Source organism: Danio rerio, chromosome 19, assembly GCF_049306965.1.
Source record: "Danio rerio strain Tuebingen ecotype United States chromosome 19, GRCz12tu, whole genome shotgun sequence".
NCBI classification, from domain to species: domain Eukaryota; kingdom Metazoa; phylum Chordata; class Actinopteri; order Cypriniformes; family Danionidae; genus Danio; species Danio rerio.
This window is the reverse complement of record NC_133194.1, coordinates 10,822,348-10,850,275: the sequence shown is the minus strand read 5'-3', so window position 1 is coordinate 10,850,275 and position 27,928 is coordinate 10,822,348. Positions and strand designations below refer to the sequence as shown.

The window sequence follows — 27,928 nt, the reverse complement described above, 5'->3', positions numbered from 1 at the left end:
CATGTTCTCCCTGTGTTTGCGTGGGTTTCCTCTGGGTGGTCTGGTTTCCCCCACCGTCCAAAGACATGCCATATAAGTGACATTCAATGAAGCTAATGGCATCACTGAAGGGTGGGGTAATGTGCTCATTAGGAGTTTGTTTCATTTGGTCAGGGCAAATGGTAACAAATGATACATTGTAGCATTTTTCTGCTGTTTTTGGGTCCACATTGGTCCGAAACCAGTTGTGAAAAAAACAAAATGCAGTCATGTGACAAAATCCACATCACTCTATGGTCAGATGTTATTGAACACATTTCCTAAACTGCTTTTCGATTGGTCAGAATTAACGTGGAGAAAAATGCTAATGGAGCTCCCGCAAGTAAACAAACCGGCAGACACAAAAAGTCGCTGCACTGGCTGATTGTATCCCTGGTCATAGTATACTATATAGTTTGTATACATCACTTTAGACAAACTATACATTTCGAGAATGAAGCACGGCTGTGGCTGGAAAACAATGTTTTAATGCAATGCAAACGGCGAAGCAAGTCACTTCAGGAGAAGCCGTGAATGAATTTAGCTAAACTGCGACATGGTCATCTTCCGAAAATATTGCAAACGTTTCATCAGATAATGTTCTTCAAAAAGGCACAATATTTTTCGAGGTCTAATTCTAATTCGGATCATGTTCTCACCACAAATTAACCATTCCAATGTTCATTTAAAGCGTACCAAGCTCTTCAAGCAGGTCTCGGTACACTTTTTTGGTCTACTTTTGGTGCGTACTCGAGTGCAATTGCTACATTTACACCAACCCAAACCAACCGCAACCAAGGAGGAAAATGAACTCTAGTGCGATTTATTCTATCTAAATAAGGCAGGTATGAAAACACTCTAAAACCATTGCATGCAGCTCAGATTGCAACTGGACAAGGTCTGCATACAGACCCCTCTTAGAAATCAAGCAGTTTCGCTGCTAACTGTCCCCGCCCAACTTATTGTATAATTATATATGGTGTAATAACCACATCACCGCGGTTGACATCTCATTACAGCGATTTAAAAGGTTGTCGTCCCACCCCTGAGAAACAGCTTTTGATTTACATACCACTTGTTGAGTAAATATAGAGAAAACTGTCATTTTGGGTGAACAATCCTTTTAATGACGGTCAGTATTCATGACGGCGACGCAGTGGCGTAGTAGGAAGGTCGCTGGGTCGCTGGTTCGATCCTCGGCTCAGTTGGTGTTTCTGTGTGGAGTTTGCATGTTTTCCCTGCATTCGCGTGGGTTTCCTCCGGGTGCTCTGGTTTACCCCACAGTCCAAAGACATGCGGTACAGGTGAATTGGGTAGGCTAAATTGTCCAGAGTGTATGAGTTTGTGTGTGTGGATGTTTCCTAGAGATGGGTTGCGGCTGAAAGGGCTTCCACTGCGTAAAATGTGCTGGATAAGTTGGCGGTTCATTCCACTGCGGCGACCCCAGATTAATTAAGGGACTAAGCTGACAAGAAAATGAATGAATGAGTATTCACGATCATTATATGGATTGACACAAGGACATTTCTAAAAGTTTCACTTTTCTAAAAGAAGAAGAAGGGTACAAAACATCAAATACAGCACTACTAATGACTAAATGATGACTTTACTAAGTTTACTTTTAATTTTTAAATTAACTATCCTATGTAGGTAGATGTGTTTCTCAAGACCCTTGCCGTTTCTCCAGACCCCTACAGTCTGTTCTTTTACTTTACGTTGCACCTTATTTAACACAAGAATGAATTTTGTGTGAAAAGCCCTTAAGAAAACAGGTCTAGTCTTGCAGATCTTAATTATGCAGCTAACTCGACTATAAACTCTTTTCTCGTTTGCTGCAAGTCCAACTAAGCTGTCAGGCAAAGTGTCCTTTGCAGTCACATTGATCTTTCAGATTCTCACTCAGTCACACGAGGATGCCATGAGCTGTCTAGTGATCTGTCTGGGGTGGCGTGCCGCACAGCGTGAGAAAACATTCAGGTGGACTGGGCAAGCCTCTTAGGAGGCTGCTGGCCACATGTAGGTACAGTGCTTCTGATCTGGCTCAGACTGCGACCCAACCCCATCAAAACATGTGATCAAGGGAATACTGCAGGAAGAGACTACCGTAAGCATGCCAAGCCAATCCACCGTGGCCTTTAATCCTTGCTTAGATCCTATTAGGCGGTAAACCTTGGGGACGTGAGAGGGAGAGCCCCTTCCTGTGATGTGGAAGATCCTCAGACAGGCTCTTCCAGATTGAAGGTAGTTCAATTCAACTCAATTCAAGTTTATTTGTGTAGCACTTTTCAGAATAATTGTTTTAAAGTGGCTTTACAAAGGTGAACAGTATTGCGTTACAATCAAAATCAGAAAAGTTAAAGTTATTAGTTACTATAACTTTAATTAAGTAACTAATTACTAATAACTTGATGATTTAAAAGTTGTTTATACATATATATATATATATATATATATATATATATATATATATATATATATATATATATATATATATATATATATATATATATATATATATATAAAGCGTAGTAAACCTGCAGTTATATAGCAGCCAGGTGATGTATATGTGTACATGTTCAATGAAGTGTATTTGTGTGTTAAGTTGTCCTATATGTAGCACACACACACATCCTAAGCTATACAAAGAACCATCTAAAACAGAAGTATTTCTAACGAAGTGCCTGCTGTATAAAGAGAGGAAGAGTCTATTCTTCAGGTGGTTTGTCAATCCCACCTAACCCACTCCATCATACAGCACACTCACACATCCTACAGTAAAGTGATTAGGGATGGGTATCGTTAAGGTTTTAGCGATATTACTACTTTTATCGATTCCCATTATCAGTTCGGTACTTTAACGGTTCTCTTGTCTATATTTTTGTAGTGTTTTTTTTTTTTTAGAAAAAAAAAAACAAGTTGAACAGAATTAACAACACTTTGGGCCCTATCAAACACCTGGCGCAGTGTGGCGCAAGGCGCGGCGCAATAGTCTTTTGGTAGTTTCAGCTTGGCACAAGAGTCGCTTTGAGGCGTTGCGCTACGCTGTTTAAATAGCAAATGCATTAGCGCTCATTTGTGCGCCCATAGGCGTTCTGGTCTAAAAAGGAAGGCGTTCTTAGGCGGACCGCTGGCCCGTTGCTATTTTGAGAAACTATAATAGATTTTTCATTTGACCAAAACTAACCCGGTCTAAACTCTGGCGCAGAGTTGCGCCTCGCTTACACACTGCTTAATACGCACAAGAGAGCAATAGGCAAATATCTTTACATATGAAAAGTTTTTTATATTAAGGATATATAGGATATAATAAGAATAGATATAGGATATAAATATACAGGATTAAAATATTACAAAACATATTATTTTCTAGCCTATATAAATATGAAAAATCACTGCTTTTATGTCTTCTTCATCTCGGGAGGCTTTTTCAGTTCATTCATAACAATTTGCTTTTGTATAATGTTATTATTATTAGCAGTATTATTTAATATATCCATATTTATATTTGTTTTATTAAAAACAAGCTTAGATTTGCCCACCTGTCAGGTTTTAGACCATATGGGGCACAGCATATACACTGCAAAGGCATATATTGAAAATACATGAGTAAACATGTATTGCAAGTAAAATATTCGGTACTTAAAACAATACAAAATTCCAAAAATGTCAAATGCCATCTTTTTTAACGTAAAGTTTTCTAATTTCGCAGACTGTTAAGAGCAACCCAGGCTCATTCTGAAAATGTACTTCTACATAAATTTCCAGGGAGTGCCAAATACAGTATATGTCCCAGGAGCTACGTTTTTTTTACTTTTTTTTTTTTTTTTTTTTTTTTACAAATCCACCAGAGGCTGCTTTTTATAGCTTTTCAAATTTCAAATTGCTCTAGTGAATGCTATTCGCACCTACTGTTCTCGCATAAATCCACCAGAGGCCGCTGTCGACTGACTGACCGATCAACTGACCCACCCTCCTTTTTCCCTAAACACAACCAATAGTGTTTTCAAAAGCAGTGATTCACCAGTCAATACAGAGATAAGCGGTCAGCTGGTAAGAATATACCGTCTTGTAGTATTCGTTTTAAAGATGAAATGCAGCCATACATACTTCTGGCTACATAATTCGTGATCTCTAGAATTATATATAGGGCTACGTTTTCAGAATGAGCCTATGTTGGTCAAGAGACAAAATACAAAATGCAAAACACAAAACATTGCAATAACAAAAATAATTAACTTGGATGAAGAACATGGTAATGGTAATTTCTGCGTAAATTTATTATTCACAAAATAACTGTAATAGATTAAAAAAAAGTTTTTGTTTACCTTCTTTAATACTACAGGCAGTGTGACACATCATCAATGATGAACCTTCGGGTGTTTCAGGTCTAAGATCATCAGACACCGTCACCTGGGTGATTAGTCTCCAACTTGTGTCATGCTACACCATGAATCGCCCCTCTTAATCTGCAGCCACCTTAAATACCAATAGACGGTTGACTGTAATACACTGCTGTAGTGTGTGATCTTGTAAGTCTATGCTGTGCTGCTTAAGATCATTGCAGGTTCGGTAAATGGACTGTAGCTGTTGTCAGGCTACTCTTGCTGCAAAAAGTGAGGTACTGGAAAAGCTGCATTGTATCATAAGTAGGTGAGCTTCTCTTAAGCTACAGAAAAATGTAGTTAGGCTAGTTGCTGAGCTTGAGGCTGCATACACCCTAACACTATTGTTCATTCATTTGTTAGAATTATTGTTTGTTTGCAAAAGATATGTGAACGTTTCATATTACTTACACATGCTTATGACCCGAATATATATAAAAGACACTAGTCAGACTTGATTTTAGAAAGCAGGCTTGAGGTTAAACTATGTCGTTTTAATTTTCTGTCTGATTCAGGCTCAAACTGATACAACTAACAGTTTCAATGACTGACAGTATTCACACTATGGCAAAGTGAATGTTAGTAGTGATTGGTGTGGTTTATCATTAGTTTGAACTATATTTATCATTTGTGTTTACATAAGTGTAATTTGTTAGATCTGTTGTTTGTTTGACCTGTTGTTCTTGTTGTTCTTCTTCGATTTATAGTTTTTTTTTCGATTCAATTTGATCTTTGAAGTAATCTATCACTTGTTTGAACTTTCACTTGTTCGATTTACCATTTGTTTGATTTTTTTGGTTCGATTGATCAGCCCTCGTATTAGTTTTTTGATCCGCCGTTAGTTAATTTTACCATTCGTTTGATCTGACGTTTGATTGACCTATCATAATTTTTTTTTTACCGTTTACATGTGGTCGTAGCATTAGTTTGATTCAACATTCGTTCGATATGTTCTTCTTTTGATCTGTCATTTGTTTAAACTGTAATTTGACTGTTCAAACTATCTATCTATCTATCTATCTATCTATCTATCTATCTATCTATCTATCTATCTATCTATCTATCTATCTATCTATCTATCTATCTATCTATCTTTCTATCTATCTATCTATCTATCTATCTATCTATCCAACCACCCACTTATCCATCCATCCATCTATCTATCCATCCATCCATTTATCCATCCCTTTATACATCCATCCATCCATCAATCCATCCATCCATCTATCCATCTATCCATCTACCCATCCATCCATTTATCCATATCTTTATCTATCCATTTGTCCATCTATTTGTCCATCCATCCATCCATCCATCCATCCATCCATCCATCCATCCATCCATCTATCCATCCTTCCATCTATCATTCTACTGTTTTATCTGTCATTAGACTGTTCTATCTATCTATCTATCTATCTATCTATCTATCTATCTATCTATCTATCTATCTATCTATCTATCTATCTATCTATCTATCTATCTATCTATCTATCTATCTATCTATCTATCTATCTATCTATCTATCTATCTATCTATCTATCTATCTAACCAACCACCCACCCACCCACTTATCTATCTATCTATCTATCTATCTATCTATCTATCTATCTATCTATCTATCTATCTATCTATCTATCTATCTATCTATCTATCTATCTATCTATCTATCTATCTATCTATCTATCTATCTATCTATCTATCTATCTATCTATCTAACCAACCACCCACCCACTTATCTATCTATCTATCTATCTATCTATCTATCTATCTATCTATCTATCTATCTATCTATCTATCTATCTATCTATCTATCTATCTATCTATCTATCTATCTATCTATCTATCTATCTATCTATCTATCTATCTATCTATCTATCTATCTAACCAACCACCCACCCACTTATCTATCTATCTATCTATCTATCTATCTATCTATCTATCTATCTATCTATCTATCTATCTATCTATCTATCTATCTATCTATCTATCTATCTATCTATCTATCTATCTATCTATCTATCTATCTATCTAACGTTTGATCATTCTATCCATCCATCCATCCATCCATCCATTTATCCATCCCTTTATCCATCCATTTGTCCATCTATCCATCCATCCATCCATCCATCATTCTACTGTTCTATCTATCATTCGACTGTTCTATCGTTCGATCATTTCATCCATCCTTCCGTCCGTTGATCCGCCCGTATCTATCTATCTATCTATCTATCTATCTATCTATCTATCTATCTATCTATCTATCTATCTATCTATCTATCTATCTATCTATCTATCTATCTATCTATCCAACCACCCACCCACCCACCAACCCACCCGTCCGTCCGTCCATCCATCCATCCATCCATCAGTAAAATCCTCCAAAACAGAGACTCTGAAGTTGACAATGAGCAATGTCTCAGTAGTTGTTTTGTTTGTAATGTGTTAGCTTTATATTGCCCCCGCTAGCAGACTGATGTGCTCCCCGTAGCATTAGTTTGCTGTTCTCCCTCTGCATCCTTCATTAGCCACCTCTGGCTGCCAGCTTCCTAAATTGCTTGGCAGCTCCCATTATTTTAAAAGCCATCGCTCATCATTTACATCAAGTTCTAGTAACAGTAATCTGATTACAATAGCAGAGGGGGTTTTCAGCTGTTAGTATCATTCACCTCAGGGGCTTGTCTGGCTCAACAAGGCCACGCTGTTGACAGATCGACTCAGTAATTAGAACTGAGATATACGTGATCCTACTGCATGCTTGGTTTTTTATTAGAACCACTGAAAATATACCCCCAAAAGTGTTTGTGTTTGGGAAATTCTCATGGAAATCTCTCTTCTAATCTGCAGGGATGAACCAGGGGAAATGAACAAGATCCGGAAATTAAAGGATTACTCCTAACTGCCAAACACTAGAGGTCTGGTGTGCCAAAGATTTCGTCTACTTGGGTAACAAAAAAAAGCCGTCAGCAGGCCTGCTCTGGATTTTGTACACCAGAATGTCAGTGATTGATGGATTTATAACCGTTGAAAGTGGATATAACCTCACATAACAAAAAGAATGCACTTTTTGGACACTTGTTGTGGATTTCTAAATCCGTTGATTGTTCTCCCATGACTTATTTTCGTGGTGTGCATCCCACTTCTGTAAAGAAGAAAACAATCATGATTAAAAACACAAATTATGCCATCATGTCCCTGCCTTTCTCAGAACACATGAAATGGGGAGGGATTGTTCGAGGTCTGTATCCACCCTCTCGCTCCATCTTTCTTCTACTACTATTTTCCCTGCCGCTGGATGCAGTAAGTGGTGTGGCAGGTTTGGAATATGACTGGGGAACACAACCCAAACTAGTTTGCATCCCCATCCCTGCTGATGCAGATCCTAGTTGTTTCACACCAGGCGGGGCTTCACATGGGACTTTACATGGGTCTTCGCATGGAGCTTCACATGGGCCATCCCATGGCTCTTCACATGGGCCAAACAGCAATGGACATGGAAATGGACATCATGGACCAGTTAGTGGTCTGCCAAACAGCAACGGACATTTGAATGGACATCATGGGCCAGTTAGCGGCCTGCCAAACAGCAACGGACATGGGAATAGCCATGGAAATGGCCATCACGGCCCAGTTAGTGGTCTGCCAAGTAGTCACAGCAGTAGTAGCAGCCGACATGGCATATCCGATGAGGCCAAATCCACCATCCTTCACCTGAGGGAGAGCCTTGTGCGACAGAAGGAGACCATCTTGGACCAGCGGGAGACCATTCGGGAGCTGACAGCGAAACTGACTCTCTGCGAGAGCTTTGGGAGAGGACATCATGACGACAACCATCATGGCCCTTCACATCACGGCTCCCAGCATTCCTCGCAACACTACGACAGCCACCACGCTGACCCACACTACCCCTTAAACGGGCACCGCAGTGACAATCAAAGAGGCAAATCTCCATATCTGGGCAAACATGGGGGATTCTCTCCAGAGCAGACCGGAAAGACACTGCAGGCCCTGAAGGAGAGGCTGGAGAATCTGCAGGTGGGAGGATTTGCTTGATTGACACATGTATGCATGCTATCAATCAAAAGTTTGTGATTTTTTTACTTTGAATTTTCTAAAGCCCAATTTATACTACTGCATTGAGTAATAGCTGTATACCACAGTGCATCCCTTGATTGTAAACGACTCAACTGAGAGCATTTTTACTTCTGGTTACTGTTTGACACTTTTGTAGTCCAAGGGGTTTCTATGTTCCACTCTCAAGTGTCTATGCCAGTGTGTTGAGTTTACAACGAAAATGAGTGCAATGCGGCTAAATAAATCAGAAGTCAGAATTATTATAAAAATATGGCTTAAAGAGGCTAATAATTTTGACCTTAAATGTTTAAAAAAATATTTAATTCTTTAATTCTAACCAAATAAAACAAATAAGACTTTCTTCAAAAGAAAAAATATTATCGGACATACTGTGAAAATTTCCTTGCTTTTTTCCAATATTGGTTCTTGCAACACATTTTTTAAAAAGTTGGGACAGGAGCAATTTGGGGCTAGTAATCAGGTAAATTTGTTAAATAGTGATATTATTTGAAACAGGTGATGTCAACAGGTGATTGTAATTATGATTTGGTACAAAAACAGCATCCAAGAAAGGTCTAGTTCTTTAGGAGCAAAGATGTGCAGCGGATCGCCACTTTGCCAACAAACACATGAAAAAATTATTAAAATGTTTAATAACAATGTTTCTCAAAGAAAGATAGAAAGACATTTGGATATTTCATCTTCAACAGTGCATAACATAATAAAACAATTCACAATTATCCTGCGTAAAGGACAAAGGCGCAAGCCAAAGCTGAGCCACCATCATCTCCTATCTCTCAGACAGCATAACATCAAGAATCGTCATTCATCTATAAGTGATAACACCACATGGGCTTAAGACTATTTTGACAAACCTTTGTGAAGTACCGTAATACGTAGTTACAGTTAAAACTGTCCTGTGACAAAAGAAAGCCCTATGTTAACAGTGTCCAGATGCACTGTCAACTTTTCTGGGCTATGAGGCATCTGGGATGGAACATCACACAATGGAAACATGTATTGTGTTTAGATAGATCAGTCTTTCAGGTATTTTTTGGGAGAAATGGACCCCATGTGCTCTGGACCAGAAAAAAAGGATCATTCAGACTTTTACCAACAAGTCCAAAAGCCAGGGTCTATCATGGTATGGAGTTGTGTTGGTGCCTATGGCAATAGAAACTTGTACTTCTGTACTTCTGTGATGGAACAATTAATGCTAAAAATTACATAAAGATTGTAGAGCACAATATGCTGGCTTTCCAGGAACACCCATGCATAGTTCAACAAAACAATGCAAAACCACATTCTGCACACATTACAAAGTTCTGACTGCGAAGCTGCTTGACTGGCCTGCCTGCTGTCCCAACCATTCTCCAATAGAGAAAGAGTGGCATATTTTGAAGCAAAAAATGTGACAAGACCCTGTACTGTTGCCCACCTCAACACTTGTTTGCAGGAAGAATGGGACAAAATTACACCTGAAACACATCTTTCCTAGGTGTCTTCAGCCCCTAAATATTGATTAAGTGTTGTGAAAAGAAATAGCAACATTACAAAGTGGTAAATGCTTCATTGTTGCAAGTTTTTAAAAAATGTGTTGCAAGAACCACAATTGGAATTCGTGATTATTAATATATATATATATATATATAGTCAAAGTAAATTTAGAAGTCACTTCTTTTTTTATTTGCGTTTTTCATACTGTCCCACCTTTTTTTCTGATTTGGGGTTGTAATACTTTCTATTCATTCACTCGTTCATTTTATTTTCGGCTTAGTCCCTTTATTAATCTGGGGTCGCCACAGCAGAATGAACCGCCAACTTCACGTTTCACACAGCAGATGGAAACATCCACACACACTCATTCACACTCATACACTCAGAACAAATTAGTCTGTATCCAATTCACCTGTACCGCATGTCTTTGGACTGTGGGGGAAACCGGAGCAACCGGAGGAAACCCACTCGAATGCAGGGAGAACATGCAAACTCCACACAGAAACGCCAACTGACCCAGCCGAGGCTCGAACCAGCGACCTTCTTGCTGTGAAGCGACAGCACTACCTACTGCACCACTGCATCGCCTAATACTTTCTATATAATTGCTAATAATTTCTAAACCAAATCTTTGAATAGTATAGTGTGCTTTGATGTATTGTGTATGACATGTCAACATGTAATGTCAACCATGTTTCAACTTATTTTTTTTAACTATATGAGATTCAACTTGGCGTTTAAGTCAGTCAGAAATTACTTGTACAGTTCATGTAATTCGATTTAAATATTTGAGCAAGCAACAATTTGAATACAGTTTGTTCTTTAGCAATCATGGAATTATTTATTCCTATAGACAAGATGCCTTACTGAGACCTGAAAACTACAGTTGAAAATTGATATTTCCAGTTTCCAGTTGCATAGATTTCTATCCTACATGATGTCAGGACAATGTTTCTGCATGACATAAGCTCTTTTCTGGTTCTTTAAAGTCCACACTTTCACTTTTAGTGAACGCTAAAACAATCTAAAGCAACTGCAAAGAAATAACCATATAGTTGCAATGCACTTGGGTTAAAAATATTATAATATTAAAGCACTGACATGCTAGCAAACTTTCATAGCCGGGCTCCCAGCTAACTCTATCAAACCTCTTCAGATACTTCAGAACGCAGCAGCACGAGTGGTCTTTAATGAACCTGGCTACTCATCCGTTTGCACTGGCTGCCAGTTGCTGCTCGCATCAAATTCAAAGCTCTGATGTTTGCTTACAGAGCGATTTCTGGCTTTGCTCCTTCTTATCTGCTCTCTCTTCTGCAGATTTATAGACCCTCCAGAAACTTGCGTTCTGTGAATGAACGTCGCCTCTTGGTTCCATCCCAAAGAGGGAAGAAAACACTCGCGGTCAATCTGCCCAGTTGGTAAAATGAACTCCCTAACTGCATCAGAACAGCAGAGTCACTCGCTGTCTTCAAAAAACTACTAAAAACTCAACTATTTAGTCTCCACTTTCTTTACTAATATGCAATTCCCTCTCTGACTCTCAATTAACTACAAAAAAAAAGACTAATGTTTTGCTTCTTACACTTTCTTTACACACCTGAAACTTGCCTACAGCCATATTATTGCTCTTATAGTGTATAAATTGCTTCATTGTCCTCATTTGTAAGTCGCTTAGGATAAAAGCGTCTGCTAAATGTAAATGACTAAATATCATATTTTGACTGATCTGTAGTGCGCTATTGCATTGCTCTTGATTTGTAATTAACTTCTGTACTTTAGAATGCAAACAAGCATTGCTTCTGTCTCCCAAAGTGGTTTCGACAGCATTTGAAGCTTCACTAGAAGTGTTGTTGTGGTGGAGAGGAAGTGCGCAGTCTGCACACAGCACGCAGGTGACGGTGCTCTGCAATGTGCGAGTTACTGCCATCGCCAATTAGCCCCATCTGCCTTGATGAGCCATTAAGTGCAGAATGCTGTGGTGCTGAGTAAAGCTGGATTTACTGTGACTAATCAGAGGAAGGAGGCTGAGCTTGTGATATCATAACCCTTATTTGTACACAAGTCTACGTTCTAAAAATACTCTGGGTTGCCATAATCCAACACTGGGTCAAATATGGAACAAGTTAAAGTTGGGTTAAATTATTGAATAGTATTTCAATTACAAGGGGTGACGGGGTGGCGAAGTGGAGCAGCGGATAGCACATTCGCCTCACAGCAAAAAGGTCCCTGGTTTGAGCCTCGGCTGGGTCAGTTGGCATTTCTGTGTGGAGTTTGCATGTTCTCCCTGTGTTTGTGTAGATTTCCTCTAGCTGCTCCGGTTTTCCCCACAAGTCCAAAGTAGTGGTACAGGTAAATTGGGTATGCTAAAATTGACTGTAGTGTATGAGTGTGTGTGAATGAGTGTGTATGTGTATCCCATGGGTTGCGTGCTATATTTTCATAAAATGTTTTCCCACAATTTATAATCTACATGGGTCCTATCATACATCTGAAGCAATAAGGTGCAAGATGTGTTTGACATGATTTGTTACTATTTTCAGACCAGAAGAACCCTAATTTAATTTAATTTAATTTAATTTAAATATATTTCAAAATATTGGTCAGACTCTTTTAATATTTTATGATGACTCAGACAGAGTGCAAAGTCCATGACTGGAAGTTTGATTAAATAATATGTTTCCCAATAATTTTATAACCCTTAAGTAATATTGTGCACTCAAAAATATCTTTGCTGCTTGACTTGTTCAAACTGCCTATTTAAATTTGACCTGAATCAACAAGATTGTTGAGATTTTTTAGATAACTTTATAGTATTTATATTTATTTGTATTTTAAATTTGTTCAATTCACTTAAATTTGTAAAAAATAATTAAGGTAATTAATTGATTTGTGTTGGGACAACATGAAGGAATTGGAACCCAGCATTTTTAGCATTTTGTTTTACAGTCTGTGTAGCTTTTTTATTTCTTAAACCTTTATAACAGTGCAACCGGCAATTCAACATTTATTTTATTTTATTTACCTATTTATTCATTTATTTATTTTTATATATTTATTTTATTAACTTTTATTTAATTGTATTTATTTATTTATTCATTATCTATTTTATTTGTTTATTTTTTTAGATATATTTTATTTTTGTTTTATTTTTTTATTTACTCATTTACTTATTTATTTTTTTTATTACTAATTGCTTAATTGTCTATTTATTTGTTTATTTTATTTAGTAATTTATTTATTTTATTTTATTTTTATTTTCATTATTAACCTATTTATTTTTTATTCATTAATTAATTCATTAATTCATTTATTCATTCATTTTTTTTCGGCTTAGTCCCTTTATTAATTTTATTTAATAATCGCCACAGCAAAATGAACCGCCAACTTATCCAGCACGTTTTTACGCAGCAGATGCCATTCCAGCCGCAACCCATCTCTGGGAAACATCCACACACACTCATTCACACACACACTTATACACTACGGACAATTTAGCCTACCCAATTCACCTGTACCACATGTCTTTGGACTGTGGGGGAAATTGGAGTACCACGCGAATGCAGAGAGAACATGCAAACTCCACAAAGAAATGCCAACTGACCCAGCCGAGGCTCGAACCAGCGACCTTCTTGCTGTGAGGCGACAGCACTACCTACTGCGCCACTGCTATTTATTTATTTTATTCTATTTTTATTTATTTTTCATTAAATTTTTTACCTATAAGTAAATGAATTTTTTTTTAAAAGTTAATTACTTATTTAATTTTTTATTTTTATTTACTTTTTTATTTTTTATTTGTTATTTTATTTTATTTTATTTTATTTTATTTTATATTTTATTTTATTATTATTTAATTTATTTATATTATTTTATGTTATTTTATTATTTTATTTTATTTACTTATAATTATTTATTTTTATTTACTTATTTTTAAGTTTTTTATTTACTTATTTATTTAATATCTTTTTATTTATTTGCTTTTTTTTTTATGCTAAACTAAACAAACCATACTATTTGTTTACTGTCTTTGTTTTTTGTAGGCTAGAAATTCCTCCAGTTCCTATTCGAGTTCATTGCGAGACCTCCTGCAACGCAAAATCAACACACTGGAAGAACAGCTTCATCATCATTACGACAGTCACTACGGTCACTATGATCACCACGACCACGATTACCACCATACTGACCACCCCAGTAACCACCATGATGACAATCACGATAACCACGACAATCATCACGACGACCATCACTCCAACCGCCATCGTAACCACCATTACAGTTATCACTATGACCATCACGGCGACCACCATGATGATCACCACGACGATCATCATGACGACCACCATGACGATCACCATGACGATCACCACGACAATCATCACAACGGCCATGACAATCATCAAGACAGCCACCCTAACAACCACCATGATGATCATCATGATGATGGCCATTATAGCAATGGTCATCGTGACGATGGCCTTCATGGCAATGGCCACCATGATGATGGACACCATGGAAATGACGATGATGCCCACCATCCACCAACCTCTTTTAAGCCACCAGGGTCAAGATCTCCTGTCCGCGGAGCCATCAGTAAACTAGATGCAGTGCTGAGCAACATTCACCACAAACCTACTGAAGCAGGTGACGTGTCATGAAGAATAGCACAAAACTTAGCTGAATTAGTGATGAGCGTGATCAGTCTTTGAATTAATAAAATATTATTTAAGCATTAATATGAAAACTAATATATAACATTACTTTAAAAAATGAAATAAAGTGTGTTTGCTACAGTGTTTACAGTTTTTCTCAGTCGCTTTGGTGCATTTCTCACTACACTATTTACATTTGCACAACAGTTAATGCATTTCTCAAAACAATTAGTCATTTGTGCACATCCTAGTAGCAGTTTCTCATTCTTTTCAACAAATTGCGAATGCTTTTGGACATGCATTAATTGCTTTTAGACAACTCTCTGCTGTTTATAATATTATCATTTGCTTATGTCATGTCAGTCAAAATTAACTAAACTTGTAAATGCTGAACAGTCATTCCATATAAAACTAATAGTCTTCATTTTATTACTTGAGTCTTTACATACACAAATGTTGAACTAGTTGTCAAAATCTGTCAAACAAATTTTATAAAACAAATTTAAATATTTATTTTCCTGAAAATGTCTTTAAAATTGAACTATTTGATGAATGATTTACAGACCTGTGTATGTTGTAGGCTCAGTTCCAATGTGTACTGCAATATTGTTTACAGTTGTGCACTGCTCTACCTAAAGGGAGTTTATGTTTGTTGTAAATAAGGGTGTGTTTACAGTATTATTTTGCACAATGCTGGGAATAAATTAGGATTGCAAAGACCAAATGCAGTAAAAATGTGAAACATACATATTCAGTGTCTTGTACTCACTCAATGCAGTGATGTCTAACTTTACTGTAGTTTTCAAATGGCTGTGCAAATAGTATACAGTGCTGTCTTGAGCATTTTCAGGAAGTTTCACCAAAATCAGACTTTTTTTGCATTGGAAAAATGTAGAGAGTCATGATGAAAACATGACAAAGCCATTTGACCATCTTGTTCGTAAACAATGGTGTCAGGACTTTTCATTTTAATGGCACTGACACTTTGATTGACATGAATACTTGCTTTTGTGGAATGAACTATTCATTTTGAGCATGTGACCCGCTTTTGCAGGTTATCAGCTAGGTTTTTGCAATTTGTACTAATTGTTTTGAGAAATGCATTAACTGTTGTGCAGAAATGCACTAGTGTTAGGAGAAACGCACCAAAGCGACTGAGAAAAACTGCAATATAAAATCATAGAAACACTTTTTTTATTAAATAAGTAATTTTTTTACAAATTATTTATTTAAATTAATAAATTATTTATTCAATAATAAATAATTACAATTATAATAAATAATTCTAAACAAATAAGTATAACAAACAATACATTAATTATCAAAATAGAGGACATTTTTAGGAAAAAAAATATCCTTAAAGGAACACTACTTTTTTGCTCATCTTACAACTTTTATAGAGTTAAACATTATATATATATATATATATATATATATATATATATATATATATATATATATATATATATATATATATATATTATTATTATTATTATTATTATTATTATTATTATTATTGTTATCATCATCATTCATTTTCTTTTTAGCTTAGTATTAATCAGCAGAATGAACCACTAACTTATGCAGCCTCTGTTTTACACAGCGCATGCCCTTCCAGCCGCAACCCAACACTGGGAAACACCCATACACACTCATTCACATAAATACCATATGGACAATTTAGTTTGTTTAATTCACCCGTAGCACATGTCTCTGGACTGTGGGGGAAACCGGAGCACCCGTAGGAAACCCATGCGGACACGGGGAGTACTTATTACAGTAAATAAATCAGTATCTCATGGGTGTTCATCATTTATTTACCCATTTGAAATGTATTATGTGACCTTGATCTCTGCTCCCACAACGTTGATGCTCAAATTTGAACTCTGCAGCTTTAACAATGTGAATTTTATTTACATTAAAAGTTTTAATCCCCATACTTTAGTAATACAATAATTTGCATGATCAAAACAGACAGGGTTGTTTCTAATGACTACAAATGTCTATAAAAGTCATTTTGTCAAACTTTTTAACATCAAATCAGAGCAGAGATCAAGATCCCTTAATGTTTTTCAGAAGTTGGAATGAATGGAAAACACCCATAAATACTACAGGCTACTGATATTTTGTCATACTATAGTCATATTAAAACTCTGAAGGGTTGTATGAGTTTGTGTGTGTGAGAGTGTATGGGTGTTTCCCAGTTTTGGAAGAGCATCCGCTGCGTAAAACAAAAGCCGGAATAGTTGGCAATTCATTCTGCTCTGGCAACCCCTGATGAATATGGGAGTAAGCCAAAAGAAAATGAATTAATGAATGAATGAATCATCCTTAACTTCTCTCAAAACCGTTTGACTTTTGTCAGTTGAACACAAAAGAAAATGTTTAGAAAAATAATTGAAATGGTAAGCATTTACTTTCATAATAAATGTTTTTCCTACTATGAATGTCAATCGATTACCAGCTTTCTTCAAAATGAATTTGACTTGAGGGTGGGTAAATAGTGATTGTTATTTTTAGGTGAATTTTCCTTTAAGTCCAAGCACTGCAAAATTTAGTTAAACAGTCTGCTTACAGTAGATCTGAGTCTTTTTTATTTTTAAAAGTAGCTTTTTGTGAAATGCAGAAGAGAAATAATATCCCATTTCACGCTTCCTCATTTCCACATCTCACAGGATCAAATAAGAAGCCCAAGAATCCTGACGCGTTTCAGATTGGCTTCCCGATGCGCACCAACTACATGTACGGGCGAATCAAGCGCACCCTTCTGAGCGAGATCTTCGCCCTTACCGTCTGTCTTTGGTTAAAAGGAGGCTCGGGTCCTGGCCTCGGAACCCCGTTCTCCTACTCTGTCCCTGGACAAGCCAACGAGCTCGTCCTCATTGAGTGGGGCAACAATCCCATGGAGCTGCTGGTAAACGACAAGGTAAAGAATCAGTGATTACATAATGAAAGATCTATGGCCTAGATTCAGTATACCGGGGTCGTATACAGTAGCTTAGAAGTGGATTTAATAGGATACAATGAAGCATGTCACAACACCAGACGAAATAACTGTGATATGTTAATTAATAGTGAAATGTTGGGTCTCTTCGTTAGGATAGGGTCAACAGATTTACTTACCCTGCTGATGCCCTTGTCCTGTCCTTGCAACAGTCTGCAAAGCCGTCTCTTCCTCTCGGCTTCCCAGCCAATTGCATCATCCTGTCTAATTAGTTAATGGCTTATCTGTGGCTGACGTGTGAATACATTCTACTGTTTTTTTTTTGTTTTTTTTTACTGAAATAAGACAGACCTCTTCTCTGATAGACTGTTTACATGCTGTCAGATAAAGTGGTGTTGAGATACTGAAGCCTATGGATGCTTACAACAAACACTAAATAGTAGAGTAGATGCAAGCAAAGTGTAAGCAATATATAACTTTTTTGCTGTTTTCATTTAGCAATTCATATAACAAACAAACAAACACCAAACATCTGTCATACATACAGTATATGTCTGAAGGATTCAATTTCTGTATGTTTAGGAACACATAGACTCTGCATGCACAAAAAAAAATCTGTAGATTTTTAACCTGTCATTGAGTTTATTTTATTACTGTAAATGTGTGTAGATTTATATTTATTTTTTTAAATTAATTTTAGTAATATTATTGACTAATCTGAAAATATTTATATGCATTTATTTACAATCTAGTTTGTAAAGTACTATTTTCTTTCTTTTAGTAGATATATTATACAAGAGACATTCTTTGTTTACCAAATAATTGGATCTAATAAGATTTGAATAGTTAACATTTAATGAAAGTTACAAAGGTATTATTATTATTATTATTTTAGTTATGATACTCCTAAAATCGTTCAGCATAATTTTTTTTCTGAAAGTTTTACATAGAAATAGCAAAAATTGTCTGCAGATTCTGTCTGGCCCTAATTATGACCATTGTGTTGACTCATTCATTCAAGCAATTGACCAAAACAAAGTGATTAATGTAATGTTTATTTGTTAATGCATTAAGCTCTATTTTGACGATCCAGGCGCAAAGTCCAAAGCGCAGGGCGCAAAAGCATTAAGGGCGGGTCGGAATCCACTTTTGCTATTTTAACGACGGAAAAATCTGCTTTGCGCCGTAGCGCGCGGTTTAACAGGGTTGAGATCATTCTTGTAATGAGTTATAGGTGTGTTTTTAGAATAATCAGAGTCTCATCTACCATTCCCTTTAAGAGTCAGTTGCGTCGTGCCATGGCGCATTTGCTATTTACATGGCGGACTTTGTATATGGAAAAACTGAGCGCTTCACTAGCGAGAAAACAGTTAAACAGAGCATCTGCAGCGCGAGAATGAGAGATGAGCCTCCTCCTTATGTACTTTCACTTTCACTCTCGTGGATAGGGAAGCGTGTTGTATGAACAGACACCCATTAGCCTATAAATAATTAATTTTGTTTATTAAGCACAAATAATTGTTTCAAAACTATTTCTAAATTCAGTTCTAATTTCCAGCAAACAAACAAATGAACAATAAGTGTGGTCAAAAAACTGAGTTATATCCAAAATACACATGCTATGCTCCATATGATCTAAAACCTGACAGGTGGGCAAATCTAAGCTTATTTTTAATAAAACAAATATAAATATGCATATAATAAATACTACTAATGATAATAATAACATTATACAAAAGCAAATTGTTATGAATAAGCTGAAACTAGCAAGCAACAATTGCGTCGCGCCTTGCGCCGTATGTATAATAGGGCTCATTAGGTTGATCAGCTAATTAGTCTATAAACTGACATATACGAGCGATGCACTGATGAATCACAGCTTTAAAACACTCCAGTGTCCCTGTATCTGTAGTTACACTCAGTAAACAGTGTTGAGTTTGGTGATTTAAAGACCTTCATGGCCAATCAGTCATTTTTGTTGAGCACGTGAACAGTGGCAATTCAGTGTTGTTTAAGAATGTGCTCAATGTTGGTGCAGTAGTCTAGTGGTTAGCTTGCTGACATATGGTGCAGTAGCACGTCAGGGCATCATGAGTTCGAATCCTGGCTCGAGGACATTTCCCAACCCTATCCCCCGCTCTCTCTCTCCAACTTCGCTTCCTGTTTCCTTACTGTCCTATCTAATAAAGGCCAAAAATAAATCTTAAAAAATACCAGAATGTGCTCAATACCACTCAAATGTTTGTGGAAAATTGACATTTTTAAAATATCAGTACTGATTGGTACATAATTCCAGTATCGTGCAACCCTATATCCCTTCCAGTTTAAATGTTACTACCCTAAACATAAAAGCAAATTTGGATAAGGGGTGGTGCTAAAGAGAGTTAGAGACTCCATATTTGCAGTGGCTAATGTCCTCTATTTAAGTTCACAACATATCTGCAAGTGTTTCTGTGGGTTGCCATTCCTTGGTGCTTGGACCCTAATTAACTTTTAAAATATATGCAAAACAGATATTTTGACGCAAAGTGTGTATGACAAAATTCCATTGACTATGATTACCAAGCAGTGACTGTAATGTTTAAAGATGTACTGTTTTTTGCCCTCTTGCAGGCAGTCACTCTTCCTCTTTCTCTGACGGACGGGAAGTGGCACCATCTCTGTGTAACATGGTCCACACGTGATGGCATGTGGGAGGCTTATCAAGATGGTGTGAAAAGGGGCACTGGAGAGAATCTGTCGCCCTGGCATCCCATTAAACCAGGAGGAGTCTTCATTCTTGGCCAAGAGCAGGTATGGTCTTACTGAATCAAACTTAAAGCTTATACTTTTTAAGCATATATTCAATTCAATTCAATTCAATTCAGTTCAATTCAATTCAATTCAATTTAATTTAATTTAATTTAATTTAATTTAATTTAATTTAATTTAATTTAATTTAATTTAATTTAATTTAATTTAATTTAATTTAATTTAATTCAATTCAATGACTCTTTATTTCTGTAGAGCTTTTACAATGTAGATTGTGTCAAAGCAGCTTAACATACAGTCGGAGATTATAGTAAATTGAAACCGCTTTAGTGAACTTTTCAGACTTGAAGTTCAGTTTATTGTAGTTTAGATTTCATTGCTGAAAGTCCAAACACTTAAGAGCAAATTCATCGATGCACAGCTCCACAAGTCCCAATTCAAATAAGCCTGTGGCGACAGTGGCGAGGAACAAAACTTCACAAACTGACCAAAGTGAAGGAAAAAACCTCGAGAAAAAAACAGGCTCAGTATATTGTATATCATGCACAGCTCAGGTTAAAGAAAATCAACAATTTGGTTTATTTCCCAGTGCTGAGTTGTGGCTGGAAGAGCATCTGCTAGGTAACAAATATGCCAGAGTCCTTGGCGGTTCATTCCGCTGTGGTGACCCCTATGAATCACAGAATAAGCTGAAGAAAAATTAATGAATGAATGAATTTTTGGTTTAAGAGGATCATCAAGATTCTAAATAGACAACTCAGAATAATAAAATGTTGTTTACTTAATATTTTGACTAAATGTTCATTTCGTAAATGATGAAAAAAGTAAATCCAAATGATGGATTTAAAATAATAAGTTTGAATGAATTATTCAGAGACTTCATGATTCAGAGTTTTTGAACAAATCTTTTGAAAGATTGGTTCAAAGAAAAATTTACTTTTTGAGTCATTGTGCCAAACAAATAAAAAATAAGCATTGCCATTTTTTAGAGTTTGCACTGCCATTAAATTGATTATTCTATTGATGATTACACACCCTTATGTTTTTCCAACCCTCCTAATTTGTCTTTGAAAAACAAATGAACAGTATTTAGATGAAATCTGAGAGCGCACTCTTCTTCTATAGACAGCAATGGTCCCAACTCTACCAAAAACCATAGTTAAAACACCCTCTATACCAGGGGTGGCCAACCCTGTTCCTGGAGATCTACCTTCCTGAAGATTTCAGTTGCAACCAATATCAAACACACCTGCTAGTAATTATCAACTTCTGTTCAGGTCCTAATTAATTGGTTTGGGTGTGTTTGATCAGGGTGGGAGCTGAAATCTGCAGGAAGGTAGATCTCCTGGAGCAGGGTTGAGCACTCCTGCTCTATAGTGACATTAAAAAGAAACTGTTAAATAAATTCATGATTTTAGTTTTATGTAAGCACAAAATCCTTTTGTAGGTTGATAATATTCTGATTGAACCACTGAAGGTCTGTTTTTTTTTTTGTTTTTTTCTTGACTTTGAATGAACTGGAATCATTACTGTCTATGGTATATGAGGGAGCTCTCCAATTATATATAAAATATCTCAATTATTTTTTATTTTATTTTTATTTTTTACTGATCTAATCCCGATACCGATGCAGATCTGATACCAATCCTGTGCCATTTTAAAAAAAAAAACATAATACAGATTCTATAGTTCTGGTGAATAAATATATTTTCTTTAGTGAAAATAACAGACCTAATAACAGGCCTACTGTATGACAAACGGCACAATCTAACTAAAAACATGATGCTTCCTGTAAACTAGCCTATATTATTTGAGCATTCGTTATGACATTGATCTGTTGTGGTCCAGCTTACGTTTTCTTATTTTAATATTAAGAGGTTTTTTTAAAATCTGTAATAGGCTACCACTATTGACCCTAATCAAAACACAAACTAGTCTGTTAAAGAAATTAGTGCATTGAAGATCTGTCCAATGTATTATTGAGCCTTTTCTAGGCCTACTTTGTGTGTGAAGAGCAGGTAATAACCTAACCATCTCTACTCCAGTGCTGCAAATGCGATCTGCTGATCTATTAGACATAGCACAACATGATTTAGAAACAGCAATGGGCTCCTTGTTGCAGGCCAAAATGAACCCATTTGATGCAAAACTTAATGCATTTTTTCACTGATTACTTATATTAACAGGAACAAATAGTCTTGGAGAAAGTTTTTCGTGTTGTCACGCAGTTTGAATTGTGAATGAATGAAAAATGATTGACAGGCGCAGATGCAGGAAGCGCTGAATTGAAAATGAATTTAACCACTTGAATATTTAACTGTACTTTACAGTAAACTATAGCATGGCTTCAGAACATTTAGGATATAGTAGCCGACATGACAACTTTCTAGTGCCCTATAATAGGCTACCTTCATGGCTTTTGTTGGGTTATAAATTACACAGAATATAGCGCACATGCAAGATCAGATTTGGATCTGCACAAGCTGGCCAATACCCGATCCAGCTAAATATGCGGTATCGAACCAATATCCAATCCAAGTATCATAAACGGTGCATCCCTTATTTTTTCTAAAGATGAATAAATAATGAATTAAGATGAAAGGTATCAGCAATTTGTTAGAACATGAGACTGAGTAATTAATAACCGAATTGACATATTTCAGATAAACAAACCTTTTAATCTATGTTATTTGTTAGCATAGATATCAGTGTTCAGTCTTCAGACATAGCCAGATTAGCATCAGTTTGGAATAAGTCTGAGCGTTTGAATCATCAATCTTTTTGTATTCAGGACACTCTTGGTGGCCGTTTTGACGCAACGCAGTCTTTTGTGGGTGAGATGTCAGATCTGCAGCTGTGGTCTCGTGTTCTCACATCTACCGAGATCTACAACCAAGCGTCCTGCGCCAGCCACCTCACCGGAGACGTCATCACCTGGAGCGAGTCTATGGTGGAGCTCCATGGCGGAGTCACCAAGTATCCATTCGACCCTTGTCATTAAGGATCAAAAATATAAATCGCAAAAGTGGAAAATTATGAGTCCAAATGGAAAAGATGAACAGGAAGACACATAGGCTGTGAGCCTTTTACTAAGGACTTCATTAGCTCAAGTGTCTATAAATTGCAAACAGCATATCAATAAGCACTCAGGATGTCAACAGACTGGTTGAACTCCATGTTTTTGATAATTGCCGATAATGAAAGAACCTCAAAAAACTCTATAACAACTATTTATTACAGCTGTTCTATTAAAAGGAGGCGTGGAGTGTTTTTATATCTGTGTAAACATATGTTTTTCCTTTGGTTTATTAGTCCACTCTTTGTCACTCTAGTCAGCATGGGGCAGGAGTGAGTTTTAAAGGTTTACATTTACGCCAGAATTGATGTGATTTTTCTAAACAAAGTCTGTAATCACTATAAATGAGATGAGTCTCAATAATTAGAAACGGCCTAAGCCCCTCCTCCAAATGTTCAGTATTAATAACGGTCTGTCTTTTGGTCTTCGGTGTTAAAATGACTTATATGGCCAATCAGATCAAAGAGGGTGGAGCCCTTCATAGATGGCAAACAAATAATTTCAACACATCTCTTCAGTGTTTAAAGTCACAATGAAATAGAGGTTAAGCTTGTCCTTTTTCATGACATACATCGAGTTGAAATGGTCCTGAAATGAGAAAAAAATGTAGGATTTTGTCTTTTAGAAACAGATTCGATCAATGGAAGATGGGTGTTGCTAATATAATAAAAGAAGATTGATGAATGGATGAAGAAAGAGCAAAAATGAGACACGCCCTGCTAGCCTCGCCCTAAAGGCGTTCCATGTGACCAGAAGTGGAAAAAAAGTTGTTTCAAGATGGAGTGAAGATTTTGTATTTGATAAAAGATTATGAAGGCAAAAATTTTTTTACAAAATAATAAAGTACATAAAAACACTGTTTATAACAAGCATTACACTGTTAACAGTTTCTTGTAAAATCTACAGTAACTAACTGGCAGCAGTTTGCCAGAAAAATACTGTACTTTTACAGCACCATTTATCTTGCTGTAAATGTATTCACGGAAAATTGTATGTATATCCTTACAGTAAAATATACAGTAATTTTCACAATACAACTTTAAAATACAGCAACATACTGCATAACTGCCCTATGGTAAAACAGTTCAGGTAACACTTCATTTTGATGGTCCAGTTTAGTATTCGTAGACGGTCTGCTCAATATCTGCTGATACTGCTCCATCAACAGACATTTAACAAACTATAAGAAACTTTGCAAGTACATGTCAACTTACACTAACCTTAACCCCAACCTAACCATCTACAGTACTTATAATCTAATGAGAATTGGTTGGCATGTAGATGCAATGTAACTTAAATTCAACAAATGGACTATCAAAATAAAGTGTGACCACAGTTTATAATACAGTTAAATACTGTAATTTACAAAAACAGTGTACTAAAGTATATACATATACAAATAAGAAGAGTAAAGTTTGACTTTAATGGTCAATGTGTTTAGGGTAAGATGCAAGAACCTAAATATTTATTATTTGATCATTGTTTTAGCATAAAAAACTACTAATTTACCAACTTGAATATCAATTCATGCAAACTTTGGCATTTTGAATTAAATGATTTATTTATGAGATTCATGTAGTTCAAAACTGAATCAAGAACAAAATGTACATAAATGCACACGTTCTCTCTTATTTGTTCAAGACATTCCCGTTCAAGACATGGCTTCAACAGATGCTAGAAGCCATGGTCTTTAGCTTCCTTGTTAGAGCAACTATTGCTCATGCAAAGAATCGCCAGTTTGGTCCCAGCTAAGACCAGGTTGGGTGTAGTAGGATCGATCGGTCACACATGGGAGCTCATCCAGGATGGGGCTCTGGTTTAGGGAAGTGAGTGTTACGAAAGCCAGTTAGCAAAGTTCCATGTAAGTAAAGCTCACTCCTCTGAACTCAAAAGGTGCTTTAGCAACAGATGCTAGAAGCCAAGGTCTTTAGCCTCCTTGTTAGAGCAACTGACTCTCATTCAAATAATGGCCAGTTCAGTCCCAGCTCAGACCAGATTGGGTGCAGTAGGAAGGGGGGGCACGTGTGGGGGCTCATCCGGGATAGGACTCGGGTTTAGTGGGATAAGTGTTACAAAATAATAATAATAATAATACCTTTTATTTTTAGGCGCCTTTCAAAGCACTCAAGGACACCTTACAGCAGATTACAAGCACATCATAAAAATGCAAGCAGTAAAAATGACAATCAGCATAATTAAACCAGCAAATCATTAAAAGCTATCCTAAACAAAAACGTCTTTATCTGAGATTTAAAATTGGAAACAGAGTCCATCTGGCGAATGTGCAAAGGCAGGGAATTCCATAACTTCGGTGCTGTACAACTAAAAGCCCTGCCTCCAAATGACTTCATCTTAAAGTGTGGGACAGATAACAGTTCAGCAGAAGATGATCTCAGTGAGCGTGAAGGAGTGTACAAATGAAGAAGATCAGAAAGATAGTGATAGTGAGATAGTGAGAAAAGCCAGCTAGCGAAGTGCTATGCAGGTAAACCTCACTCCTCTAACCTCAAAAGGTGCTCTAGCGACTAATGCTAGAAGCTATGGTCTTTAGCCTACTTGTTAGAGAAACTGACTCCCATGCAAAGAATGGCTGGTTCGGTCCCAGCACAGACCAGTTTGGGTGCAGTAGGAACGGTGGGGGCTCATCCAGGATGGTACTGAGGTTTAGGGGAATGAGTGTAACGGAGGCCAGCTAGCGAAGTGCTATGCAGGTAAACCTCACTTCTCTGACCTCAAAAGGTGCTCTAGCGACAGATATTAGAGGCCATGGTCTTTAGATCCTTGTCTTTAGACTCCCATGCAGAGAATCACTGGTTTGGTCCCATTAATTTAGATCGACTGGGATGATCAAGTCTTTTTCTATGCAGCGCATCTGCCTCAATGATAATAAATTACAAGCAAAAATAAATAAATATATAAACAGTGCTTTATGGTTTTCTGTCGAATCTAACCAGAAATTCAACAATCAAATGTAAACTAACATGGTCTTCATTCTATGAATAATAATGAAAAAATATCTAATATCTAAAAATGTCTTTATCTTTTAATCTTTAATATGTAATCTAATACTGTGATGTAACTATTATACACACATTGCAGTATCAATGCTCAAATGATATATTGTTCATTTGTACATTTGTGTTATAAACTGAAGTTTGTGCATGCATCATGCTTTAGTGTAACCCTTAATTTTGCATTTCTGCATACGATGGATTTGTTTTGTACATTTGAGGATTTGAAATGTTGGGAAATAAATGTTATATTTATAATCAATGTAATCCTTATGGAGGTGGGCTGCTGTTATGAGTCTGTATACAGTACGCACACGCCAGAAAACTAGGACCTGAAAGAAAACAGTGAGGTGTCCATGGCAACATAGCTTAAAGGCGGATTAACGAGCTGAAGAGCGCTCTCATTTAGCCTCGATCTCTCCCTTTATTTTAGAACACATAAGGCTTGTCTTTGAGTTTAAACACAAGTACATGAAAATCAGTGTTGAATATGTAACTGAATCCAAATTATGTAAAAGGGTTTTTAATCCATGCATGTGTTTGTATGTTTTGTGAAAATCTAATTGGGAAACTGTGTTGTGTCGCATTATTGAATTATGAATTTACGGTAAAGTTTAGATACATTGCATTGTCATGATGGGAAAATTCTTTTAAAGTGCAGTTTTCTATGTTTACTGAGTTTTTAATGATTATTGTTGGTTGAGGATGTGATATAACCCAGCAAACAATTTTGTGTTTAATAAATGTCTAATAGACATCTAAACGTAGACAGCCCGGCTAAAACAAGGCTAAACTTGGGCTGCCAGTAAAAATCTAATAGACATCTTAAAATAGTCCAAGATTAGTCGTCAAATAGACAGATTAGACAGACTTTATATGTGTAGTCATTCATTTCTGTTGATTTGACGACTAGTCTAGTTTTGGCTTACTTTTAGATGTCTATTAGATTTTCACTGACAGGTTAAATTTAGCCTTGTTTTAGTCAAGACAACGATGTTTAGACATCTATTAGACATCTTTTAAAAACAAAAAATGCTTCCTGGGAAGTCTTTTATAGAGTATTTCTCATAACCAACAGGACATTTTGCAGATAGCTTGATTTTTTTTTTTTTAAGGTTTTCCTGCTTATTATAAAATTTAATCAGTCTAAAAATATTTTGTTTCATAGGACATGTGTTAGAATTCATACTTGAAGCAGTTTTTTATGCTTGTAATTATTATAATGAATTTAACCCAACATATAGAAGAATTTATTAGATTGTGTATTTTTTACTATTTAAAACCCATTTATCGATTCAACATTTTAACTAGATGGCCAAATGTACACACAGAGATAGCCTGATTTTTTTTAAATAATATATATATTATATATTTTTCTCTTCTTAACAAAGGACACTTTACATATTTGATAATTGTCCAACCTGACTAGTCAGATTTATGTATGCATGCGCATGTGTGTGTGTGTGTGTGAGTGAGTGAGTGTGTGTTCAAAATGGACTGCATAAACCAACTGTTAAAACAGCTTA

General features: G+C 36.2%; 2 protein-coding genes across 4 annotated transcripts in view; one reads left to right on the top strand and one right to left on the bottom strand.

Annotated features, from left to right (window-relative positions):
• Nucleotides 1-4,633, bottom strand: part of cacng6a (calcium channel, voltage-dependent, gamma subunit 6a) — a 48,864-nt gene extending 44,231 nt beyond the window's left edge. For both annotated transcript variants that reach the window (XM_009294017.4, XM_009294018.4), the window contains exon 1: nucleotides 4,344-4,633. The gene's annotated coding sequence lies outside the window, so the exon portion shown is untranslated. The remainder of the gene's footprint in view (nucleotides 1-4,343) is intronic.
• The window catches only part of si:dkey-14o18.2, a 66,390-nt gene extending 42,139 nt beyond the window's left edge, over nucleotides 1-24,251 (top strand). For both annotated transcript variants that reach the window (XM_073931506.1, XM_689853.10), the window contains 5 exons: nucleotides 7,245-8,432; nucleotides 14,009-14,612; nucleotides 17,296-17,546; nucleotides 20,178-20,357; nucleotides 23,107-24,251. In XM_073931506.1, coding sequence (XP_073787607.1) covers nucleotides 7,509-8,432; nucleotides 14,009-14,612; nucleotides 17,296-17,546; nucleotides 20,178-20,357; nucleotides 23,107-23,316 — 2,169 coding nt within the window. In that variant the 5' untranslated portion in view covers nucleotides 7,245-7,508 and the 3' untranslated portion in view covers nucleotides 23,317-24,251. The remainder of the gene's footprint in view (nucleotides 1-7,244; nucleotides 8,433-14,008; nucleotides 14,613-17,295; nucleotides 17,547-20,177; nucleotides 20,358-23,106) is intronic.
• Nucleotides 24,252-27,928: the final 3,677 nt, after the last annotated feature.